The 23606-nt window shown below is 43.2% G+C and overlaps 1 protein-coding gene across 1 annotated transcript in view; it reads left to right on the top strand.

The window, feature by feature from the left end:
* Nucleotides 1–23606, top strand: part of MTHFD1L (methylenetetrahydrofolate dehydrogenase (NADP+ dependent) 1 like) — a 455506-nt gene that overhangs the window by 8504 nt on the left and 423396 nt on the right. Inside the window, exons 2-4 of the mRNA XM_073627780.1 lie at nucleotides 5903–5987; nucleotides 12565–12615; nucleotides 14176–14226. Coding sequence (XP_073483881.1) covers nucleotides 5903–5987; nucleotides 12565–12615; nucleotides 14176–14226 — 187 coding nt within the window. The remainder of the gene's footprint in view (nucleotides 1–5902; nucleotides 5988–12564; nucleotides 12616–14175; nucleotides 14227–23606) is intronic.

Raw genomic sequence — 23606 nt, 5'->3', positions numbered from 1 at the left:
TATCTTCTAAGCAAAAAAAAAAATCATAATTCTCATTTTAGCCAGAATCGTGCAGCTCTAATACAGAGGCCCAACATTGTAGTACCTTCAGGCGTTCTAGGAGCATAAATTACACCTCTCATTTCATTCCTACCTATCACTTTTGAAGGTCCTTGAGCACCAGGACAGTGAAATTACCCACAAAATTACCTCATTTAGGAAAGCAAACGCCCAAATGTATATTCTATGGGGCATGGGCTGCAAATACTCGGTTACTCTGATGGCCTGGTGACAGGTACTCGGTAGAGCTGGGCGATTTTTTTTTTTTTTTTTTTTTGGACACTGCGCCGGCCCTGAGGAGCTGCAGGCAGGAGTTTTTAGGCGAGGCCACGGCGTCCGGCCTTGCGGACTAAGCCAAAGCCGCGGCCTCGCCTAAAAACTCCTGCCCTCAACTCCTCAGGACCGGCGCGGTGTCAGCGCTGGTCCTGGTGAAAAAAAAAAAAATAATCTAAATATCGATTTGCTTAAATTTTGAATCTATTTGACCTCTCAACTCAATTCAAGCTTTAAATCTATTTTTTTTTTTTTTCCCCAGCCCTAGTCCCAGCATGGTCCTTTTTAAAAAAACAAAAAACTGGTGTGTTAATACAGTACTGTGCAAACATTTTCAGCACTTGAGAAAATGCTGTAAAGTGAGAAGGCTTTTATAAACAATATAATGTGAGTATTTATCAGTAACGTATGAAAGACAATCAGCACCAAACTAAATGACTTTCTCCTATAACAGGTTAAATGTGTGAAATCACCAATATATGTGCACAGCTGCTGATCACTTAGGCCCCTTTCACACTGGGGCGGTGGGGGCGTCGGCGGTAAAACAGCACTATTTTTAGCGCCGTTTTACCGGCGGTATTCGGCCGCTAGCGGTGCGGTTTTAACCCCCGCTGGCGGCCGAAAAGGGTTAAAACTGCTCGCATAGCGCCGCTACAGCGGCGGTATAGCCGCGCTGCCCCATTGATTTCAATGGGCAGGAGCGGTTTAGGAGCGGTGAATACACCGCTCCTTCACCTCTCCAAAGATGCTGTTTGCAGGAGTTTTTTTTTTCTCTCCTGCCAGCGCACCACTCGGGCTTTCACACTGAAGAAACAGCAGCGGCAGTTTTAGGTCGGTTTGCAGGCGCTATTTTTAGCGCAATAACGCCTGCAAACCGCCCCAGTGTGAAAGGGGCCTTACAGTGATGGACTACACCAAATTCAATATTGTTTTCTAAATAGTGCAGCGCTGCGTCTCATTAAATAATGTGCATACACAATTTATATTAAACATTTCATGATCAAAAAAAAATTTTAAATCAAAAAATGAAAATGTCAAAAAATTAAAAAAAAACAGTTAATCTGTGTTAATGCTTCCAAAACAATCACCGCTGTGTGTTCGTCCTAAAAAGGACCAATATCCAGTGCACCCCTCCACCAGCTAAAGTACCTGCTCACCTCAAAGATGAATGTAAAAGCATAGACAAATCACTCCTCGTGTCCACCACAATGGATCAACTTTCACTCTCCAATCCAATATATCAGGTTGATATTTGGCATTTTTTAATTAATTGGCATCTGCTGATTGTGCTGATAAAAAAGGCAGATTATAACTTCAGTTGCCTGAAGTCTTTTGTGGAGTGACTTCTCTTCTCTCTGGGCAGCCTGCCAAGTCTGATAAGTGGAAATGTTGTATCTTTTTTTTTTTTTAGTTTCTTTTATCAATGGACTGAACTCTGTGTGTAGAGTTCTCAGTTTAACCATTTAAACACTAAATCTTTTCTGACATTTGTTGCTTACAAGTAAAAATCCTGTATTTTCTGCTAGAAAATCACTTAGATCACCCCCCAAAATTATATATATTTTTTAGCAGAGACCCTAGGGAATAAAATAGCAGTTGCTGCAATATTTTATGTCACACGGTATTTGCGCAGCGGTCTTTTCCAACGCAATTTTTTTGGAAAAAATACACTAATGAATTAAAGAAAAATCTAAACAGTAAAGTTAGCCCCCTTTTTTTTTTTTTTTTTTTTTTTTTTTTTTTTTTTTTTTTTTTTTTTTCATCCAAAAGTTTTGATTACCTGTTTAAATGTAAGAAATTTTCTGTATCACTTATTACTTAAGGCTGTTCTCGCACTGGAGCAGGCATGCGTTGACGGTAAAATGCTGCTAGTTTTAGCGGCACTTTACCATCATTTTAGCGGCGCTATTCGGCTGCTAGCGGGGCGCTTATAACCCAGCTAGCGAGCCGAGGAAGGGGTTGAATGCGCCCGTGAAGCGCCGCTGCTGAATCGAATGCGCACTGCTGCCGAATCGCCTGCAAAGCATTTCAATGGGCAGGAATGGTGGAGGAGCGGTATACACTGCTCCAAAGATGCTGCTTGCAGATGCTGCAGATCCTGCACTCGGGCTTTCACACTGAGACTGCAAGAGAGCCGTTTTGCAGGCACTATTTTTAGCCCTAAAGCGCCTGAAAAACGCCCCATTGTGAAAGGTGTCTAACGGTTAGATTTTATGAGATGAGGGGGGGGGGGGGGGGGGGGGGAGAAACAAAAAAAATCGGCTTAACACATCGACCCAAAAAAATCGGCATCATATATCGGCCATCGCGATTTCTAAATGTCGGCATCGGCCAGAGATAAACCCATATCACCTTGACCCATGTCGACCTCTAACCACAACGTGCTCCACTGCAAACATGGGGGATTCACCTCTTGTCAGTCTGACCCTTATGGGTCAGATAAGGCCTACTGACAAGTGAGCCTCCTCAGGCATAAAATGACACTTCATAGATCCCAGCACTAGCATGGATGGTCTCTCCACTTCTCAAAAAGTGGAGGGGAATTCACTCCTCAATTTGGTAAATTAAGCAAATTTTATTAAATATACTTACGAGAGAGGATAAAAGGCATATCGATCTAAACCGCATCTGGCATCCCTGCGGACGTGGCGACGTCACCACTACTACCACCTGACATACGTTTAGTTCTAATGACCGTCATCACTGGGGCAACTCTGCTCGGCCCCAAATTCATTCTGCAGCAGCACAAAGACTCTAACCATACAGCTGAAGTCAAAAAGAAATTTCTTTAGTGAAAACAAGGAGTCTTAAAGGCAGTGGTCACCAACCCCCAGGCAGCGGACCAGTTCCGGTATGTGGCTTGTTGGTGAGCGGCGACCGTGGTTCGCATGGCGCTATAGTAGACGGTGGTCACCGCTCACCACCTGTGCGGCCATGCCTGTGTGTCCTTTCCCAGCTCCTCCGCCTGCTCTGCCAACTATGTCATACTATTGGCAGGGCAAGAGGCGGAAGGAGCTGCAGATCAGAATGGAGAGCTCCTCCCACCACCTGCCCTGCTGATGGGATGACATTGATGGGTGGGCGGAGGAGCCAGGAGGACACCTGGACTGATAACCGCCTCTGCCTTGCCAAAGATAAACGTTTTGTGCAGGGGAGGCCCAATTTTGAATGGGGAAGGGTAATGTGAAAAGGGGGGCTAGAATTGGGGCAGACTGCAGGGGCACTGTGATGGAGGAGGCTGTGATTGCTAAGGGATGGAAAGGGTGTCAGACAGTCAGTTTGTGGACCTCTAGAGGGAAATGGCCAGATCTGAGACCACACTTGTAAAGAAGACCTTTAGGGGCTCATTTACACAGGTGGGTGGGGCAGTAAAAGCAGGCAGCTAAGCTGAAGTTTTACCACCCTACTTGAAAATAGATGCAGCCACTCAGTGCTGTTCAGTGGCAAAAATTAAATGGCCTGTCACCCTGAATAGGGTGCACCACAACTACCCTGCAAGTACATGCAATGAACATGACTGGGGCATTGTGGGTCTGCATTTTCAGAGTTAAAACAGGCAGTTTAGATAGATGGATGGATAGATCTCCCTCTCACTGCTTGTCAAACCCCACAATAGCCACCCATCCAAATTGACCCTTTAAAGTCCTTCTTTTTTTAGCCCTCCTTTAGTTTCATGCATTTGCACAGAGCCAAGTTCCCCTCCTTCATCCCACTGACCTACAGTAGATGCCAAATCAGTCCTTCTCTGACAGGAGTGACAGTGTGATTATCATGATGATGATCATTGAAGGGCAGTGACATGCATCTTTAGGCCCCTATCACACAAAGGGGACTCCACTTTGCTCAGTGGGAGATCTGTCCATTGATCAGAGCAGATCGGACGGATGACAGGTCCGTGTCCGCTCAGTTTATGTGGAGCGGCCACAGATCGAGCCAACTCTGCTCTATGGGCAGTCGGGTGTAAATTGACTCCACTGTCTGTTTGCACCCAACTACCCTCTTATCTCCCTAGATATAGGATGACATATCTCCTTCATTTTTGTTTTGCGGATCACATTGGAGGGGGGGTTTACAGGTAGGCTGTATGGGGCCCCATGATTTCTAACAGCAGCCCTGAGACCAGGGCATATTGCTGCTGCTAGGGAACAGTAGATGGGCTTAATTCTGATGTGTTTAGCTGGTGCTGGACTACAAACCTTCCAGAGGTGTCATCCTGGGACTGTGGTGAACTCAGCCAAAAGTAGGAGTAGGTGGTACCTGGTCAAAAGAAGAATAAACCACCTGTTTCTGTGCCAATATAAGCGCTGAATGCAGGCTGAAACCTTAGTAATGTCTTTTAACTAACTTCTTGTAAAGTACTGAGCTGGGTAAAAAACTGAAGTACAGAGGTTTTGGATCATGTATGAAAATGGCACTTGGCCATTGTTAAAGCCGCAACTGCAGGCAATTTAAAAATTATCCCTTGCACTGAGAGGCTGTGCCTGCACTGGATAAGTTAAAGCGTTTGTTAACGTTCCTGTTCCTTTTTAAAGCATGTTATACAGCACAGTGCTTGTGCTGTGTAATTTGGCCCTTTGTATCACCTGAAATACCTGGCTGATCCTGGCTATGCGACGCCCCCCCCCCCCCCCCCAAAAAAAAAAAATGTTTATCATGGCTGCTGAGCCCTGACAGTGGTCAGTTTATGTGCCTACATCATCCGCTGTCTCTCCTCCGTCCCCCACCTGTCAGCTCAGTGTCTGCTCCCACCGCTCCTGCTGCTCAAATTAAGGTTAACTTTACATAATCCTCTCGGTTGATTCATGTAATGTCCCCCTGTGACTGATATATAAAAAACAACAAAAAAACAAAACTCTATATACCTGTTTATAGAGCGCAGATCAGCGCTCACGTGACCTGCCGCCTCTCCTCGCTCGCATGACCGTTGCAGCGGGCGGGGCCCTGTCTCTCCTCCGCTCCTGTTGACTGACATCAGTGGAGATCCTCGGCCCTGCCCGCTGCAGCTATCTGGCCAAAAGGGGAGAGGTGACAAGTCACGTGAGCACCACTCTGCGCTTTGTAAACGGGTATATAGCTGCTTTTTTAAAATTTTAAGTAAAGCACAGTCACAGGGGGATATTTACATGAATCAACTGAAAGGATAATGTAAATTTAACTCTGTGGGTTAGCAGCCACTTCAATTCCTTGGTGTTGGGGGGGAATATTTACATATCCGATCCTTCGCCTGCACCGTAGCTAAATTGTTCCCTGCAGCTTCTTGTGTACCCCCCCCCCCCCCCACTCACACTCACACTCACTCAAGCAGTCTAGGGTCCTGACGTCATCAAGACTAAAGCAGGGTCCATTGATGTGATGTCACCAAGCCACAGTCTACCACCGGAACATGGGGGAGCAGAGGATCAGGTAAGTAGAACCTAGACAAAGTTACTAACCCTTGCAGTGTGGGCACAGCCCCACTGCAAGGGATCATATATATTTTTTTCTTTGCCTAGAGATGGGCCTTAAATGGTTTAATTAGAATCCATTGTAAGATGAGTAGTGGGAACATGGCTCTATGAAAAATACTTACACCTCTTTTACTTTATTTCAGGAACGTAATTCAGCACTCAAAAGATGCATTCTATCGTTTGCAAAAACAAAATGCTGCATTCAAGCCCGTACTGGCTGTAATTCAGGTAAGTAGACAACGTCTGGCTCATAGATGACCTAGCATGTGAAAGATCCAATCATCTTCCTTTTTTTTTTTTTTTTTTTTTTTTTTTTTAAGACAAGAAAAAAAGTGAGACAGGGGCATTATACTGTATATGTAAAAACTAGTATAAGGTAACTGCGCTAATTGGTCTGTTATCCATCTGATTTTAAATTTTTAAGCTCCAGATAGCAGTAAAAATAGTCCAAATTTTGCATTGAGTGGGCAACGTTTAGAACCTTGTGTTCATTTTATTGCTGTCTGTGTTCTATTTGGGGACATATGGATTTACTCCTCCTGGAACTGAGGGAGAGTCTTATTTGTGGCAGTGTAGTAAAAACCTGACCGAGGTTCCAACTATTCTCACACTTACCAAAAACTAAGTAAATGTAAAAGTTGGCTGAAGTCGGGCTTTAAAATTGAAAGTAGGGGACTAATAATTGCAATTACTTTACACTAGTTCAAGGGTGGCGCCAGGTCCATAGGGCACTTTTAGGTGGATGTTCCCCTGGAATCCCCTGTACCTATTGGACACCTTTTACAGGATGATTTTACTAAAAAGTCTAGGTATACTTTTAGAAAAAAAAAACCTGTACTGGCTGCTATTGCAGACCACTCACCTGAAAATGCTGATTGTCTGTCTTGCTAATTAGGTGGCTTAAAGTGGATGTAAACCCAATGTCATCCTTTCTAAACTACTGCCATAGGGGTTATCTATAAGGATATACATGCCTCCTGCATGTATCTTTACCTGTCAAATGTCTCCCCTCTGTCTGTTATTAGACCCGAAAAACTGCATATTCTGTGGGTTGGTCTGTTGTCTGGAGCTCGGTGGGTGGAGTCGTGATGTCAGTAGATTCCCCGCCCACCTCTACACTCCCCTTGTCAATATGCATTTTCTCCTGTATATTTCTAACACTGAACTTCTGCTATGATCTCTAACATCCAGTGAAAAGACAGGAAAGTAACCACATGACTTCAGCATGCCAAATCATGCTGAGGTGTGGAACAGCCAATCCTTGCAGAGCTGCTGAAGAAAGGAGTGGGAGGGAATTAAAAAAATAATGCCTGTGTCTTAGGCTGGTGCACGAGATGTAAATCACCTGTCACTCACAGCAAGGGGGAGGATTTGACAAAGTTTTTCTGTTTGTCAAGATTTATCTCACTGAACAATAAGAGGATTGCTCAGAGATGGATTAACTCTGTGTGGCAAGACTGGGCTCAAATGATAGGAAATCTTATACTCTACCGTATGATATAAAAAAAAAATTTTCGGTTTTACATCCACTTTAACTACTTTTCATCACTGACGGGGAACAAGAACACAGACACGTAGTTTGACTTCACTTCCCACATATTTGTTCAGGGATAGTGACTTCAGGTTTTGAAGGCAGGGACAGAGCCGAGCAAGTAACATTTTCAGGAGAAGGTCAGCAATGTCAGGCCCCATGCTCCCCCCCCCCCCCCCCCCCCCATTAAAGTTTGACCTTTTCAAGCAGTATTAAACCCAAAAGCAAACATTTTATTATATTGCATCTTACCAATTTGTATATGTGACGACTGTATTGGTTTCCTTTTTTTTTTTTTTTTTTTTTTTTTTTGAGGCTTTATTTCCACCTGGTGATCCAGCCAGAATGTCTGGTGTTTTTCAAACTCAAAAGCTCTGTGGGAGAATGTATCATTTATGGAGGACAAGACAACTACTTAACACTGGCAGGGGTGCCTAAAATGAGCAGCTTTTGTAAAACCCCTATCCCAAAAGGGAAAAAAAAACTGCTAATGCATTTTAACACTAGCCTCCCTCCCCCAAATCCTGACTTAAAGGGTAACTCCATATTCCTGGGGGGAAAAAAAAATAAAGCTTTATACAAGTACGACTCAAGTCATGTTGTAGTTGAATGTTACTAAAAAATACCTTTCCTTTTTTAATCTGCCCAAATGTAATTTTTCTGTAAAATGCAATATGGTTACCTGGACGTGTTCTGTACAGAACGCCACCCAGAAACATTTACCGCTTGTGTGATAGGCTCACTGATTTCCCCAGAAGTCTGCACGAAGATACAAGTCAGATATCCGGCATCCCCTGCACCGTCATTTTTGGTGAGATACTTCCAATAGGAAATCATGTCTAGAGGGAGGCAGATCCTGCAATTTTCCTCATTAGAGCCCTGCACATGCAGCAGCTGGACCAATCTCTTTAGATTCACTTGCCACATGAAAAACAAGATATTTGGGGGGCACACCCTAAAAGATGCATTAAAGATGGTGCAGCCATAAGACCATACAACAGAACAAAATATTACAGTGCACACATGGGGAAAAAAGACCTTTACCTCCTGCAAGGCTATTTAAAACACCTAGACATTTTCAAAAATCATAAAAAATTATGTGGATTTGGTCACACCATATTGCTATATGATGCTTAAGCCCGCTTACTGCGACAAAGTACCCCATGATTAGTGGGTCCTACACTATCCATAGACTGGGAAATCCTGCTTCTCTGAACCATACACTCCTCTATATGGGAGAACTAAAAGTCTCCACCCATGACACAGGTGGACACTAATGAGAAGCACTGATGAGGGAGTGGGGTGCTCCTGCCCAAAAGGATTTGGTTAAAATCCATACAATAGACAGACAAGATATTTCGGGGGCACACCCTAAAAGATGCATTAACCGGTTCAATACAGGGCATTTTCACCCCCTTCCTTCCCAGACCAATTTTTAGTTTTCAGCGCTGTCTCATTTTAAACAACAATTACGTGGTAGTGCGACCCTATACCCAAACAAAATTGACGTCCTTTTTTTCCCCACAAAATAGAGCTTTCTTTTGGTGGTATTTGATCACCTCTGCGTTATTTTTTTTTTTTTTTTTTAATTTTTTTTTTTGCGCTATAAACAAAAGAAAAGTGACAATTTTGAAGAAAAACACAATATTTTTTACTTTTTGCTATAATAAATATCCCAATTTAAAAAAAAAAAAAAAATTTTTTCCGCAGTTTAGGCCAATATGTATTCTTCTACATGTTTTTGGTAAAAAAAATCACAAAATGGGGAAAATTGATTGGTTTGCGCAAAAGTTATAGCGTCTACAAAATACGGGATAGATTTATGGCATTTAAATTTTTTTTTTTTACTAGTAATAGCGGCGATTTTAATTTTTTTTTTTTTTTTTTTTTTTTTTTTTTTTTTTTTTTCCTTCTCGTGACTGCGACATTATTGTGGACACATCGGACACTTTTGACACATTTTTGGGACCATTCACATTTATACAGCGATCAATGCTATAAAATTGCATTTATTACTGTATAAATGTGACAGGCAGGGAAGGGGTTAACCACTAGGGGGACACGAGGGCTTAAATGTGTTTCCTAGGGGAGTGATTCCAACTGTAGGGGGAGGGGACGCACAAGGGGAGGAGACTGATCGGTGTTCCTCTGTGCTAGGAGCACAGATCGGTCTCCTCTCACCTGACAGGACCTGGATCTGTGTGTTTACACACACAGATCCACGGTCCTGCTCAGTTAACGGGCAATCGCGGGTGCCCGGCGGACATCGCGGCCGCCAGGCACACGCACCGGGTCCCGAGCAATGCGGCGGGCGCGCCCTAGAGGGCCGGGAAGCCCAGGACGTCATGACGGCCGCCCAGGATGGGAGATCCCATCTGCGGCCGTCATTTGACTATACGCCGGTACTGAAGTGGTTAAAGATGGTGCAGCCTTAAGACCCATACAACAGAACAAAATATTACAGTGCACACATGCAAAAAAGACCTTTTGCATGTGTGTCTTTCTTTTGCACGTGTGCACTGTAATATTTTGTTCTCACTTACCACATGGACACAGACAAACACCGTGATTTCTTCAGCATAACAAAAGGTAGGAATCTGCAGTTTGCTATCTTTGTAATGTACATAGATCACCCAGAGTGGAATGGGTTTTTTTTTTTGCTCTCATTGAAAGTGAAGTTACTCTTTTTAAAGTGTGATTAAACTTCCGTGGTTGATTTTTACATATAGGCAAGCCTATAATAAGATGTACCTATAGGTACAGTAAATGTTTCCTAAACATGCTGTGAACAGTGGCTCATGCGTGGGAGTGACGTCATCATGGCTCATCCAATCAGAGGACTGCAGCCTGCCAACCCAGAAGAAAGACAGAGTGAAGATGCAAGCCCTGTCAGCGGTGACAGCGTGCCACTGGAGGGCTTTGTTTTAAGGCAAGTTTCACATAATGTGCTAGTATGCGATGCATACTAGCACATTATAAGATTGCCTTGCAGGAGGAATTTTTTTTTTCGGACTTTACTACCGCTTTCAAATGCTGCTGTCTGCTGTGCCTCATGTACTTGTTCATCCAGAGTTTTGAGTTCTGATACAGGAGGCGTGTTACTGGTCAGATCACCAGGTAAAAGCCAAGGAAATGAACATTAATGCAGCCACCACATCTAATGTTAAGCTGCAATATATTACGTTTGATTTTGGGTTTAATACTCCTTTCAGTACTGGTATACCTAGGAATTTCTTCTATGAATGGTTCACAGTACAAAGCGTTCTATGAACAGACAAGGGGAGATGAGGGTCAAACACCTTGCACTGCTCTCATAGCCACAGTGGGCCAAGAGTATTGTAAGAGATACCTTCTCTGCCTTGAATGAAAAAGTGGAAATCGAGAGTGATACTTAAAGTAACATATCTCATGAGACTTAAAGGATAAGTGCACCCTAACTCTAAAATCTCTACATCTATAGACATCCACAATCTAACCCTAACCTATCTAACCCTTTAAAGAACAAATCTGTATACATTTTTTGAAGCCGATCGGACCAGATCCCACGCTGAGCTGTCAGCTGCAGCTTCGCTGTAGAGGTGGGTGCAGAGGACACATCCGACAACGGAAGCCTCATAGTAAGTCTGAGTGATGTCCCTCCCCATTCATTTCACAATAGCTGTCGGCTGTGTCCTCCTGCAGAGCTTCCGCCACTAGAGGCTGGACCCGATCGGCTTCAAAAAAGGTATGTATACTGATTTCTTCTTTACAGGACTAGATAGGTTAGTTTTATATCTTGGATTTTTGTAGATGTAGTTTTTTTTTTTTTTTTAATGTTTATTTATTTATTTTTTTGTGTTGTGGACTTATCCTTTAACCACTTCAGCCCCGAAAGGATTTACCCCCTTAATGACCAGGCCAATTTTTTGCGATATGGCACTGCATGGTTTTAACTGACTGCGCGACTTTGTACCCCAACAAAATTGTTGTCCTTTTTTCCCCACAAATAGAGCTTTCTTTTGGTGATGTTTGATCACCTCTGGTTTTTTTTTTTTTTTTTTTCGTGCTATAAGACCCCTTTCACACTGAAGGCTCTTTTCAGGTGTTTAGCGCCTCTCAAGCCTCCCCAGTGTGAAAGCCCAAGTGCTTTTACAGTGGGGCGGTGTGCTTGCAGGACCGAAAAGTCCCGCAAGCAGTGTCTTTGGGGCTGTGTATACATCGCTCCTATACCGCCCCTGCCACTGAAATCAATGGGCAGCGCTGCCTAAGTGCTTTGGCAGCAGCGCTTTGAGGGTCATTTTAACCCTTACCTCAGTCACTAGTGGGGTTAAAAGCACCCCACTAGTGGCAGAAAAGCGCTGCTATAACAGCGGTAAATTGCCGCTAAAACTTGCTGTGCTTTACCACTAATGTGGCTACACTAGCAGTGTTAAGGGGCTCTAAACAAAGTGACAATTTTGAGATTTTTTTTTTTTTACCTTCTGCTAGAATACATCAGTTTAGGACAATATGTATTCTGCTGCATATTCTTGGTAAAAAAATCGCACTAAGCATATATTTATTGGTTTGCGCAAAAGTTAGTGTCTACAGAATAGGAGAAAGATTTAGGGACTTTCATTTTTTGTTTCTACTAGTAAAGGCGGATCACAAGGGGTTAAGTGTTCCCTAGGGAGGTGCTTTCTAACGGTCAGGGGGACGAACTGACTGGGAGTAGAGATCACTGTTCCTGTTCACTAGGAACAGCTGAGCTCTCTCTCCTCCCCTGTGAGAATGGGGATCCACCTTGCTTACATAGGCAGATCCCCTTTCTGCCTCTTTACCACGATCGCGGGTGGCCGGCTGTATCTAATGCATGGACAGACGTACAGGTACGTCAGCTCGCGCAGCCCGGCCTCCCTGCCACAGTATATGTGCAGTGGGCCGCCCGAAAGTGGTTTAACTCTTTTTTTTTTTTTTTTTTTTTTTTTTTTTTTTACACTGCAGATTAAAAAATGTTCTAAACACAGACAGCGCTCTCCAGTCAGCAGGAAGCATGATCTTTGCTGATTGCAGAGTTACTGTATAGGTTTTACTCAGCTAGGGGTATGTTGGACCTTTGCAGAAAGACCACTGCATCCACACAAAAGCAAGGGTCTTTCGTTGCAACATGCTTCTACACTTGGCTATGGCTGTCTTCTAACATAAACAAATGTTAAGACGTTTGCACACCTTTTTTGTTTTGATACAAATGGAATGTATTTAGCTGATTTAAACTGCAGTTTATGGATGTTAACTTCTACTTTGTCTAATTTTAAGGGGAATGGGGAAGATCAAACCTTGCAAGCAACTAAAAATTATGCACAAGAGGTGAGATTTAATGCTTTACATTTACAAATTTTTGGATTTTAAAAGTTATAGATATGTGCTGTTTTTTTTGTAAAGTGTATTTAATGTAAATAATGCGCTATGTAAAGCAATAGTACATTGGGATTTATTAAGGCCCCTTTCACACTGGGGCGGTGGGGGCGTCGGCGGTAAAACAGCGCTATTTTTAGCCCTGTTTTAACGTCGTTTTTGCGGCAGTATTCGGCCACTAGCGGTGCGGTTTTAACTCCCGCTGGCAGCCGAAAAAGGGTTAAAACCGCTCGCATAGCGCGGCTATAGCCGCGCTGCCCCATTGATTTCAATGGGCAGGAGCGGTGAATACACCGCTCCAAAGATGCGGCTTGCAGGAGTTTTTTTTTCTTCTGCCAGCGCACCGCTTCAGTGTGAAAGCCCTTGGGCTTTCACACTGAACAAACAGTAGAGGCTGTTTTGGGTCGGTTTGCAGATGGTATTTTTAGCGCAATAACGCCTGCAAACCGCCCCAGTGTGAAAGGGCTCTAAATGCAAATACAAAGGAGCAAGGAGAAATCACTATAAAGATAATTGGTACAGTTGCATTGTGATGCACCGATGTACACCCACCTAGCTAGCACAATATCCTTACTGATCTACTAAAAGGTTCACGTGTTTAATACACGTTACGGTCCCAATTTGCAATGTGCAGAAAAAACATCCAAACAATGCTGCTTTTCTGTTTTTATATTTTTCTGTAAGGTGCACTAAGGAATGTGCTAAAACTCTGCCTTAAAGTGATGTCTGATTTAGTCTTGGCACAAGTCTGCTGTAGATGAGCGTCACTTGGTTATCTTCATACTTGTTCATTGTTGGTGACAGTGATTTTTGTCTATCCAAATCTGAGATTACTCACTTCTGCTGCACAGCGCAGTTCTGCCTGGCAGGGAATTGGACCTGATTTTTCGCTGCTGCAGTTCCGTAATACTTGGGCCTTGTTTACTTGTGTTTGAGTTAACTGTCCCTCCGTGGCGATATGTAGACTCCTGAATGCCTGTTTTAATTATTGAAAGCCCACACTCTCTTTACATATGGTTACGGAGGTGGCAGCATGGCCTCCTTCATTTGGATAGGTTCCACCTGCCAAACGCAACCTGTTGTGTATATTGTACCATGCTGCAACTGCAGCAGTGTGTACTTTAATGGCTGTTGGCCATGTAAACTTATGGCTTGGCAGTCTGGGGGACAGTGAAATGGTGAAATGAACCCCCTGCTACCTGTTTAAACAAGGCCTTGCAGGGAGAAGCAGCAGTCTGACAAGCTCATCTGTTTCATTCTACTCTTCTACTATCAGCATGCTCCTTGTGATCTTTCTCCTTCCCCCTAAGCGAAGCTCTGCTGTACTGTAAAAATCTGGTATCCTTTCAAATGTAGTTGCACAGCTTGTATTTTTAAAATGCATATAATTTCTTTGTCCTTTTGGGTCATGCTGTTAATCAATATCTATTGATGGATACATTAAGTACAATGAAAAAAAAAAAATTTCAAATATAATGACTTAAATTTTTTTTTTTTTTTTTTTATTACCAGCTTGGTGTGGATGTCCTTCACGTACGCCTAGAAGGGAGCAGCGAGGAGGAGGTCAGTGTCTATACTTCCCATGTGACATTGATTTGGAATGTCCTTCATTTTCTTTCAGTTCTCAAAATCTAAAACCGTAATTTGCCCAAGTCAGAATAGTGTATTGATAGTCTTGCATCCACCATTTTGCTGCTTTAAAAAAAAAAACCTGTCCATTTACAAATGTGCTTAGTGCTTTGCTTGCTTTAGGACAGGAAAGCCCAATTCATTTTTGTGAATGGGGGGGAAGTGCCCGGTGTAAGATAACCCAGATGACCTATCGGTGTTCTCCGCAACCCTGCAGACTCCATACCACAGCCTTCAGGTTATAAATGACATGCAAAATGTTCCATAGCCCCTCTTCATTTTAAAGAGGCCTATTTAGTGGCATTTTGGTGAGAACATTCACGCTGCCTTTATATGCCTAGAAATGTAAACCTCTATTGCCAGGAAGTTGTACTTTTTGTTTATGATGTAATGGTGTGTATCAGTTTTCCCTTCTTGATGGGCTGTGCATCCCATTTGTTTAATTTGTTATGGATTCTTTGTTACTAGAAACAGATCAGGTAATTTTAGTGTTCTGGCTTCTGCTTTATGGGTCTCCAGCAGGTGCTGATGGGGAAAACACAGTGTGTATATCACTGCACAGAGGAGTCTGAGGCATAGAAAAACTGTCCACAATCATAGGTTCCAGTGCCATTCTATGAACACCTGTGTCCCAGTTTTGCAGCCACTCGGCCCATTGAAGGGGTGTTAGACCGGGACAAGTTTTTGCTTTGATAAGGACAGTGGAACCCAATAACAAAAAGTAGTTGTATGGCCTAACTGTAGCTTCAAGATGTTCTGTCCGGCACATTTATAAAGCAATGCTGTATGCATTAAAATATGCTTTGCTCGCTTCAGAGTCCCAAATTCTAATGAAGCAAACTAGATCCGTGAACTGTTTTTAATTGGTTGTAAAGGCTCAAGGTTTGTTTTTTTTTTTTTTTTTTTTTTTTTTACCTTCAAGCATTCTAAGCATGAAGGTAAAAATCTGTGTACAGCAATGTGCACCAGAGCAGTGGTTTCCTCCTCATTGGCTGTGGCAGGAGCCATTGGCGCCCGCTACTGTCAATGGCAGCCAATGAGGAGAGAGCAGGGGCAGGGCCAAGCTGTGCTTTGTGTGCAGCTTCTTATGGGTAAACTTGGCCAAGAGGGAAGGGCTGAAAAGTGGAGGATTGGGGCTACTCTGTGAGAAACCATTGCATAGAGCAGGTAAGTATAACTTGTTTCACTTTTTTTTTTTTTTTTCCCCAGTTGTCTTCCAGGACAGCCATTGAGAGATGGAGTCCCTTCCATCGCCACAGGAAACGCATTGCCACAGTTCAAAAGGTGGTCCCTGGTCAGTCATTTGTGTTTTCCTCCTTCAGAGGAACATGTTGCTAGGAAGCAGGAGAGGGACTGCATCTCTCAGGGGTTACCTGCAGGAAGTGGAAACCGCACAGGGGGACTTGGTCCTATGCGTCGGCTCCAGTATAGTCCTTAACTTTTTTTTTTGTTTTGGGCTCGGGTACTGTCCAGCATGATAGGAGCAGACCCGTTACCCCCCTCCTTCCAGTGCTGAGGTGTGCCAGTGGCAGGGTGAGGCAGGTTCCCCCAGGAGCAGTGTAGGTGGATTCATCCATCCCAGCTCCTTGCCACAATTGCGGTGGGGGCTGAAGACATCGTTTGCGTCATTTCTGGCAGAACCGCGTCATAGATGTGCGCCGAGACTTCCGGTTACGGGTCTCCAGAGGCGCAAGGAGGAAGGGGAAAGCCCAGGCCAGCCTACTATTCCCGACCAGCGTCCAGCAATACTGGACTAGCAGGGGGATCCGGGCTCGAGGGGGGGGGGGGGGGGGGGGGCATGGAGGCAAATCCCCAGGACACTCCGGCGGATGCAGGCACCAGCCAAACCCAGGTAGGCTGCTGGGCAAGCCCTGTACTGAGGTTTATTCATGTGGGTAGTTGTAAGGCTGGGACTTGCATGGTGGTGGATGTCTTGCTGTCCTGGGTTTATGCAGTTTGGTGGTTGCAGCACGGGTGTTTTAAAGAGGGTAAAAGGTTTTTTGATGCTGAGATCATCTATTCTTTAGTTTCAGCCTAAGGAGACTCCAAGGGAACACAAGTTAGGCCGCAAAAAGTGCCCTAATTGTGGAAACAAGTTATCCTCAGGCTCTAACAAAACTTTATGCAAACAATGTATTGCAGGCTTACTAAAATCAGAGGCAGACTCTCCCTTAGCTAAATTCCTTAGCTCCTTTAAAGATGAGATGGTGTCAACCTTTAAATCTCTCAGGGAGTTAATCGCAGATGTAAACATGTCTGCTTCCACCAGTAGAGCGGCTGCGATTCCCTCTTCACCAGGCCTTACAACACCGAGCTCCGGGGAGCCACGTAGAGTCAGGGAGCATAGCCCTGCGTTAGTTAGCCCTGAATCCTCTGACGCATCCTCAGATCAGGATGAGGATCAGGCTGTAGCTAACAAAGCCACAAAATACTAGCTGTCCCTTGAGGAAGTGGACGAGCTGTTGAGCGCTATTTATGATACACTGGAAATTGATGAGGAAGAAGTTCAATTTTCCAGATATGACAAGATGTATGAAGCCCTAGGAAAAAAAGGCAAAAGTATTCCCTATACATAAGGTGCTTTCTGACCTTGTCCATAAGGAGTGGGCTGAGCCAGGCAAGAAAATTTTCTTTCCAAATTCTCTTAAAAGGAGATTCCCCTTTGACGAGAGCCCAGAGGCGGTCTGGAATAAAAATCCAAAACTAGACGCCCCACTGTCCAAAGCGTCGAAACCGTCTGACCTTGCTTTCAAGGATATGGGTCATTTAAAGGACCCAAAGGACAGGAAAACAGACTTAGTCTTAAAAAGGGCCTGGGATGCTTCAATGGCAGGCCTGAAGCCAGCTCTAACCACTTCTTGTGTAGCTAGAAATCTAGAGTTCTGGTTGTCACAACTACAAGAACACTTAAAGGCAGGCACCCCTGGAGCTCTTAAAAACCTTCCCTGTGCTTTTCAAGACGTCAAGTTTCATTTCTGACGCTTCTACTGATGCCGTAAAATTTGCGGCTAAGGCTGTGGCACTTTCTGTTGCAGCCAGAAGGTCAGTCTGGATGAAAACTTGGGGGGGAGACACTGCATCCACAACACGTCTGTGCAGTGTCCCCTTTACAGGAGATTTAGTATTCGGCTCTCAATTAGATTCCGCCTTAGAACGGCGGATAAAAAAACTTTTCGTGCCAAAAAGAAACTTTCAAAGGAACTTTTTTCATCCTTCAAAAGAACCCTCCAAAACAGAGAAGGACTTCAAACCCAAAAAAGCATTGGACAGGGCAAAAAGGGAAAGGAAAAGGGGGTATACTTTTTAACCGCCACAGTCAGAACCCTAAACCCAAGTGACATCAGGGTCCCTGTGGGAGGAAGATTAAAAAATGTTCTCCCGCAGTGGGAAAAGATAACCTCAAACGAGTTTGTGTTAAACATAATAAGAAGAGGTTATGGACTAGAATTTCACAGCAACCCACCCTCAAAATTTCTAGTGACAAAACTTTCAATACACTCAGAAAAGGCCAGGGCCTTACCATTACTAATAGGGGAGATGGTGGATCAAGAGGTATTGACACCAGTCCTTATTCAGGAACAGGGGGACGGTTTTTACTCGCACATTTTTGTGGTAAAGAAACCGTCAGGGAAGTTCAGACTAATCATGAACCTCCGACCCCTGAACCTCTCCATCTGATACAAAAGATTTCAGATGGAGTCCATGTACTCTTCTCTGAAAAAGAAGTGTTTATGGCTACCCTGGATTTAAGGGATGCCTAGCTACATAGCCCAATAAAGAAGGAATGCCAGAAATTTCTTTTGTATGGCGATTCGGATAGACACCAAAATGTATCACTTTCAGTGGACAGCACTGCCCTTCGGGCTTTCGTCCTCTCTGAGAATTTTTACCAAGCTTTTCGGAAGCACTAGTTCCATTGAGACTTCAGTCAGTCTCGATCATTCCATATCTAGATGACTTGCTCCTCATGGCCCACTCGAAGAAACAACTTTGTCAGGACTTAGAGTTAACAGAACTCAGCCTCAGAGTCAATTGGAGTGGATAATCAGTTTGGAAAAATCCAAAACAACCCCAACACAAAACATTCTGTATTTGGGCTACAAGATTCTATCTGTAGATCAAAGGATAGTCTTGCCGGAAGAAAAGATATTGAATCTGAAGCAGAGAATGTCCTTTCTTCAAACCAGCACCAAATGTACAATGAGAGAGAGAGGTGATGTCAGCATTAGGACTGCAGCAATTCTGGCTGTGCAATGGGCCAGGTTCCACCAAAGAGACCTTCAGGGTTTTGTGTTGGAACAGTTAAAGGAAAGATATAAACAAACTAAAACTCGCGCCAAATGATGAACTAAATATCATACAAAGTTATAGTTAATAAAGACCACAGCAGCTATTGCAAAGATACTAAAGCACTTATGGATAACATACTAGGCGTGTATACATAATAAAGTGCAATAAAACAAATGCCCAATGGTAAATAATACACTAAAAATATATATGTAAAGTGGCAAGTGCTTCCAACGGCACTAAGGTTACAAGATTGAAAGGAAATTTTCGGAGACCACGCTCTTTAGAAGAGCACAAAATCCCCTCTTCTGATCCCACTCACCAGAGCCCGTTGACCCTCAGCTTTGCAGTCCAGGGGTCAAAAAACGCTTAGTGGAGTCACGATGGTAATTCCAGTGTTGGACAAGGTCCCACAGGTAATTGATGTGCGGACCAGGGAAACGATACATTAGAGGAAAAGAAAAAAGGCATATAGTGAAGTACTGCTGGCACTGTTTAAACTGCACCTTAACAAAATGCCACTCATGAGACAGCTTGTAAAACGGGCATCAGTGTAATCCGGGTTCGCAACCGCAGTGTGGTTCCGCGTGCGTTCCACGGATTACACTGCCTCCTCTTCCATGCTGGCTGCTTCTCCTTCCATTTACTAATTTCCATCACCCTGAGGTTAACACAAAGGTTACCTCTTCATTCACTGTAGACCCTCACTTCCATTCTCTGTTCACAATAAATCAGACCAATTATTGTTACTAAATCAGAACTCTTAACTTGAATAAAGGCATAAAGTAACACCTACTTCCTTCCTTCTCTCTTCCTCTTCTTCATTCTTATCCTTTCTTCCTTTCTTCCTTCCTCATAATGGCAGTGTTTTTAAAAGTGGTAATTATCTTGAAAAATGTTTTTTATTTTACCTCGTTTGAAATCCAAGCCATTTGTAGATTATTTTCCATACAGTGAAATTATTTAATTTAAATTACTGCAGAGATGTTTTTAAAGTTGAATTCCAGGTATGGCCTATTTTTACATAGATACATCCAAGCTGAACCAAACTTAACTATGTAAATAGTATACCTGGTCAATGCCCCTGGAAGCTGTAATTCACCGAACTAGACACCGCTACTCAAGTAATCATTTACTTCCGAGTCCAGTACTGAGCGGGTCCACTTAACTGAATGAATGCAAAGCGTTCTCTGCACGAGATGTAGAGGCAGGATGGTGGACTTTGGCATGTTGACACCACACACATTAAACAGTACAACTGACCTTCGATCCCATCTGAGTTTTAAATAAAAAAAAACGTATTCACCTGCAAACTCTAAGAAGGTTTTCTCGTGATAATTTTCCTGAACGGTATTTATGAATGAGTCATTTTTAAACGATAATATTTTTAAGATACCAGATCAATCAATATGAACAGACTAAAAATAGGAGATTTATTCACCAGACATGTATTCGTACAAAATTAATATAAATTCATAAAAAATTCTGATTGTGCTACCTAAAATGAATAATTATTGAAACGCCTGCTAATGGGAGTGTTGTACTATTTAAATGGCACAAAAATGATAAAACTTCCCTGTAGAATTGATAACCAAGTAAAGATGACAATTAGAACGTTTGCGTTTCACGAATTAAACCGTTACTATACTGCAGGTAAGTGATTGATAACGTAAAATAAAATTAGATGTTGGCTATGTCAATAGAATGGGAACTATAAAAATTTTTATGAAAATTTGAAGCTTAAAGAAAAATCTACAAGGCGGTTACTGATTCGAGGGAAATGGTTATCCGACTGTATAATCAATAAGTAAATATTTAAGGTGAAAATTAATACTACGTAATTACCATTTCCAAAATGGCTACTGGTCTGAATTGCTGGTTTCCAGAGCTTTTAGAACGGCTGCATTGGCTTTTGCTTAACCGCTACCCGCCCGCCGGCCGTCAAATGACGGCTGGGCGGCGCAGCTCTCGTTCTATGTGGACGTCATATGAGGTGGACACAGATCTGCGGCTCGGGAGTGTGCCTGCTTGCATGCCTCAATAGCAAGCTGCTTGCTGTTGGGGCACCCAGAAAGAGGGAGGGGCCAGGGGTGCTGTCGAGGGACCCAAGAAGAGGATCCAAGCTGCTCTGTACAAAACCAGAGAGCAGGCAAGTATAACATGTTTATTTAGAAAAACCAAGGACAAAACTTGAATATCACTTTAGGGTTAGCGGTGTGTAGTAAAGCAGTGGTTCTCAACCCTGTCCTCCCCCTGACAGGGTTGAGAACCACTGTAGTAAAGGATATGCAATAGAACTGTTTTATTAAAATGAATGTACTGAGGTTTGTACTGTCACATACTTGTGGCACAATCATTAAAGCATATGGCCCTTCAAGCTCCTCTCACTGTTAGTGCAATCTGACCACACCCACAGTCTTGGTGTGGTGCTGCTATCTGCCAGATGTGCTAGCTATGCCACTGATGGGGGTGTGTGTGTGTGTGTGTGTGTGTGTGTGTGTGTGTGTGTGTGTGTGTGTGTGTGTGTGTGTGCCCCCCCCAAATGGTATCTACCCTGATTCTAAATACCATTTTGGACAATAGGCTCATAAAATTATGAAAGGCCTAGCCCGGAAAGTGTAACTTTTCCATTGGTTGAAAGATCTATTGAGTACTTTTTTTTTTTTTTTTTTTTTTTTTTTTTTTTTTATAGTAGATTCAGGCAATATCTTTCAACCACCATGCATGTCTAAGGGCAGAAATATTTATTCTGAAATATTTTCTAAGTAATATATTCAATTTTCATAATGTGTATCTGTTGTAAGAATGTTTGGAATAAATGTTTAGCATCCTGATGTTTAGGCAGGGTTGCTAGTAAATTTACCTGCCAGGTATAGTTGCCTTGGCCAAGTGATCAATTGATTCCACCCTAATTCTGGAATTGCTGCACTTCTCTCCTGTCACTAGATGGCTGGGTATCTGGTGACCCTAAATAAGACAAGGGCATTGCAAGGACAGATTAAGAATAGATGGGGTATATTCGCCAATGGGTGGGAATCTTCTTGGGTCCCTTGTCCTACTTGGAGAGCCTATTTATTTGGGTGAGGTCAGGTGATTGGGGTTCTGTGCCACCTGGACAGCTATCTTGGTGGATGTGTGTTGTACTGACCCGGGCTGCTAGGACAGAGCCAGGGGCAATACTAGGACAGAGCCTGAGTTCTACTGGCTGGAAAATCTGTCGTGGTCGGAGGTAGAGGGGAAGCTGTCACCACTAAGGGACCACCTTGTCACCAGGGACCATCGTGAGTAGCTGAAGCAAGTTAAGGAGCAGTGTTCTCGCCAACCAAGGACGGTGAAGAATGGGGAAACGTCACCAAGTGTTAAGCCAGGGACTCAGCCAGCGGAGCTGACGCTTGCAGAGCAGACTTGTGTGCCAAGCCAGGGACTGAGCAGACCGGTGGGCTGACGCTTGTGGAATATACTCTGTGAGGGGTTTGGAATAGCTCAGGCGATCCAGTGGCAGTGGATCAGCAGGTCTAGGTGATAGACTGGGAGCTCAGCTAAGTGGAGATTGCGGAGAAAGTGAAGGTTCATTCTAATCTTTGTTAGAAACTGTTCAAGATTGTTGCGATAGGGGGCACCTTGTCTACACATGCAGATGTGGCTGTCTACCTATAGAAGTCTCAACGCTAACGTTACAACTACTAAAGGGTGTCCTGGCCTTAAACCCCCTCTCCCACAGTTCTGTTAAGAGACCTTGAATGCAAAGAGATTTATTAAGTGTCTGGCGCCCATTATTTTCTACCTTCCACCCACCATGCCTCGTAACCCACTCTAACCTACTCTACACAGGATGTCAGCTGTCCCTAACTCTGGAGGTCACCATTATGCCTGGAGAGGTCCGAGACTTGGGTGTGTGTTTTATTTATAATTAACTGCACATCCTAGGTAAAATTAGGTATATTATTCTAAATCCAATAATTTGTTTAAACCATTTCAAAATCAGATTTATTATTATTATTATTAATAATAATAATAATAATAATAATAATCTTCTTATTCTTCATGACGTTCCTCTAATTCAGGAGATAAGATACATTTAGAATCTTCTACTTAAACCATGTTAGATATCTGCATAGATGGTACGATTTTCAATAAACGATTGCCCTAAAAATGTGACCAAAATGTAATAATTCCTTTTAGGCATGTTATGATATTCATTATAGAATGGTAGGTGATGTATTTGAATTCCTACAGGGTTTAGGATTTTAAGGAGACAAACCAGATTTTATATCTGTTGACTCTTGTCTATTTACAAATCTTAGAAGTGTCCAGCTGGGTAAACATCCTCCAGTTTTCTTGTAAGACTTTGATAGAGGCCTGTCTCACCTGGGAAAAACAATGTATATAATTTTATTATTATTATATCGTTTATAAGTTTATCAGACAACCTATTTACAGATCTCTAACCAGGTGATAAGAACGCAGGATGTTCTACTTTAAAAAAAATTCTCATGTGACTGTCCTGAGATTCACCTCTGTTTTGAGGCCTTTGCAACCTTAAACATCTCAAATTTCAGATGGAGATGTATTCATCATAGTTCCAACAGTTTTTTAATCATTGGTACCTAATCTGCAATGCTTAATTCTAATGTCATTTGATTCCAAGAGGTTGTAAATGTTGGTGTATTTCCAGTTTTCATGTAATCTCCATTTAATTAGATTATGCGAATATGTAGAGAATGTAGTTTTGTGTCATTTGGTTAAATATCTCTCTCTCTCTCTCTCTCTCTCTCTCGCTCTGTTTAGTGGTTTTGCACAGAGCAGCCTGGATCCTCCTCTTAGGTCCCTTGCTGGTGCTCCTTGACCCTCCCTGCTGTTGCGTGCCCCCACAGGAAGCCGCTTGCTATGGGGGCACCCGAGCCGCAGCTTCGTGTGTCCACACACTGAGCCCTGGTTCGGCCCGCCCACCTCTCTCTCCTGATTGGCTAAATGACTTTGGCTCCCACTGCTGTCAATGGCACTGCTGTTGTGTCTCAGCCAATCAG

The sequence above is a fragment of the Aquarana catesbeiana genome, linkage group LG04, assembly GCF_042186555.1.
Source record: "Aquarana catesbeiana isolate 2022-GZ linkage group LG04, ASM4218655v1, whole genome shotgun sequence".
NCBI classification, from domain to species: domain Eukaryota; kingdom Metazoa; phylum Chordata; class Amphibia; order Anura; family Ranidae; genus Aquarana; species Aquarana catesbeiana.
Note: the sequence above shows the minus strand (reverse complement) of the source record. Positions and strands in the feature narration are given on the sequence as shown.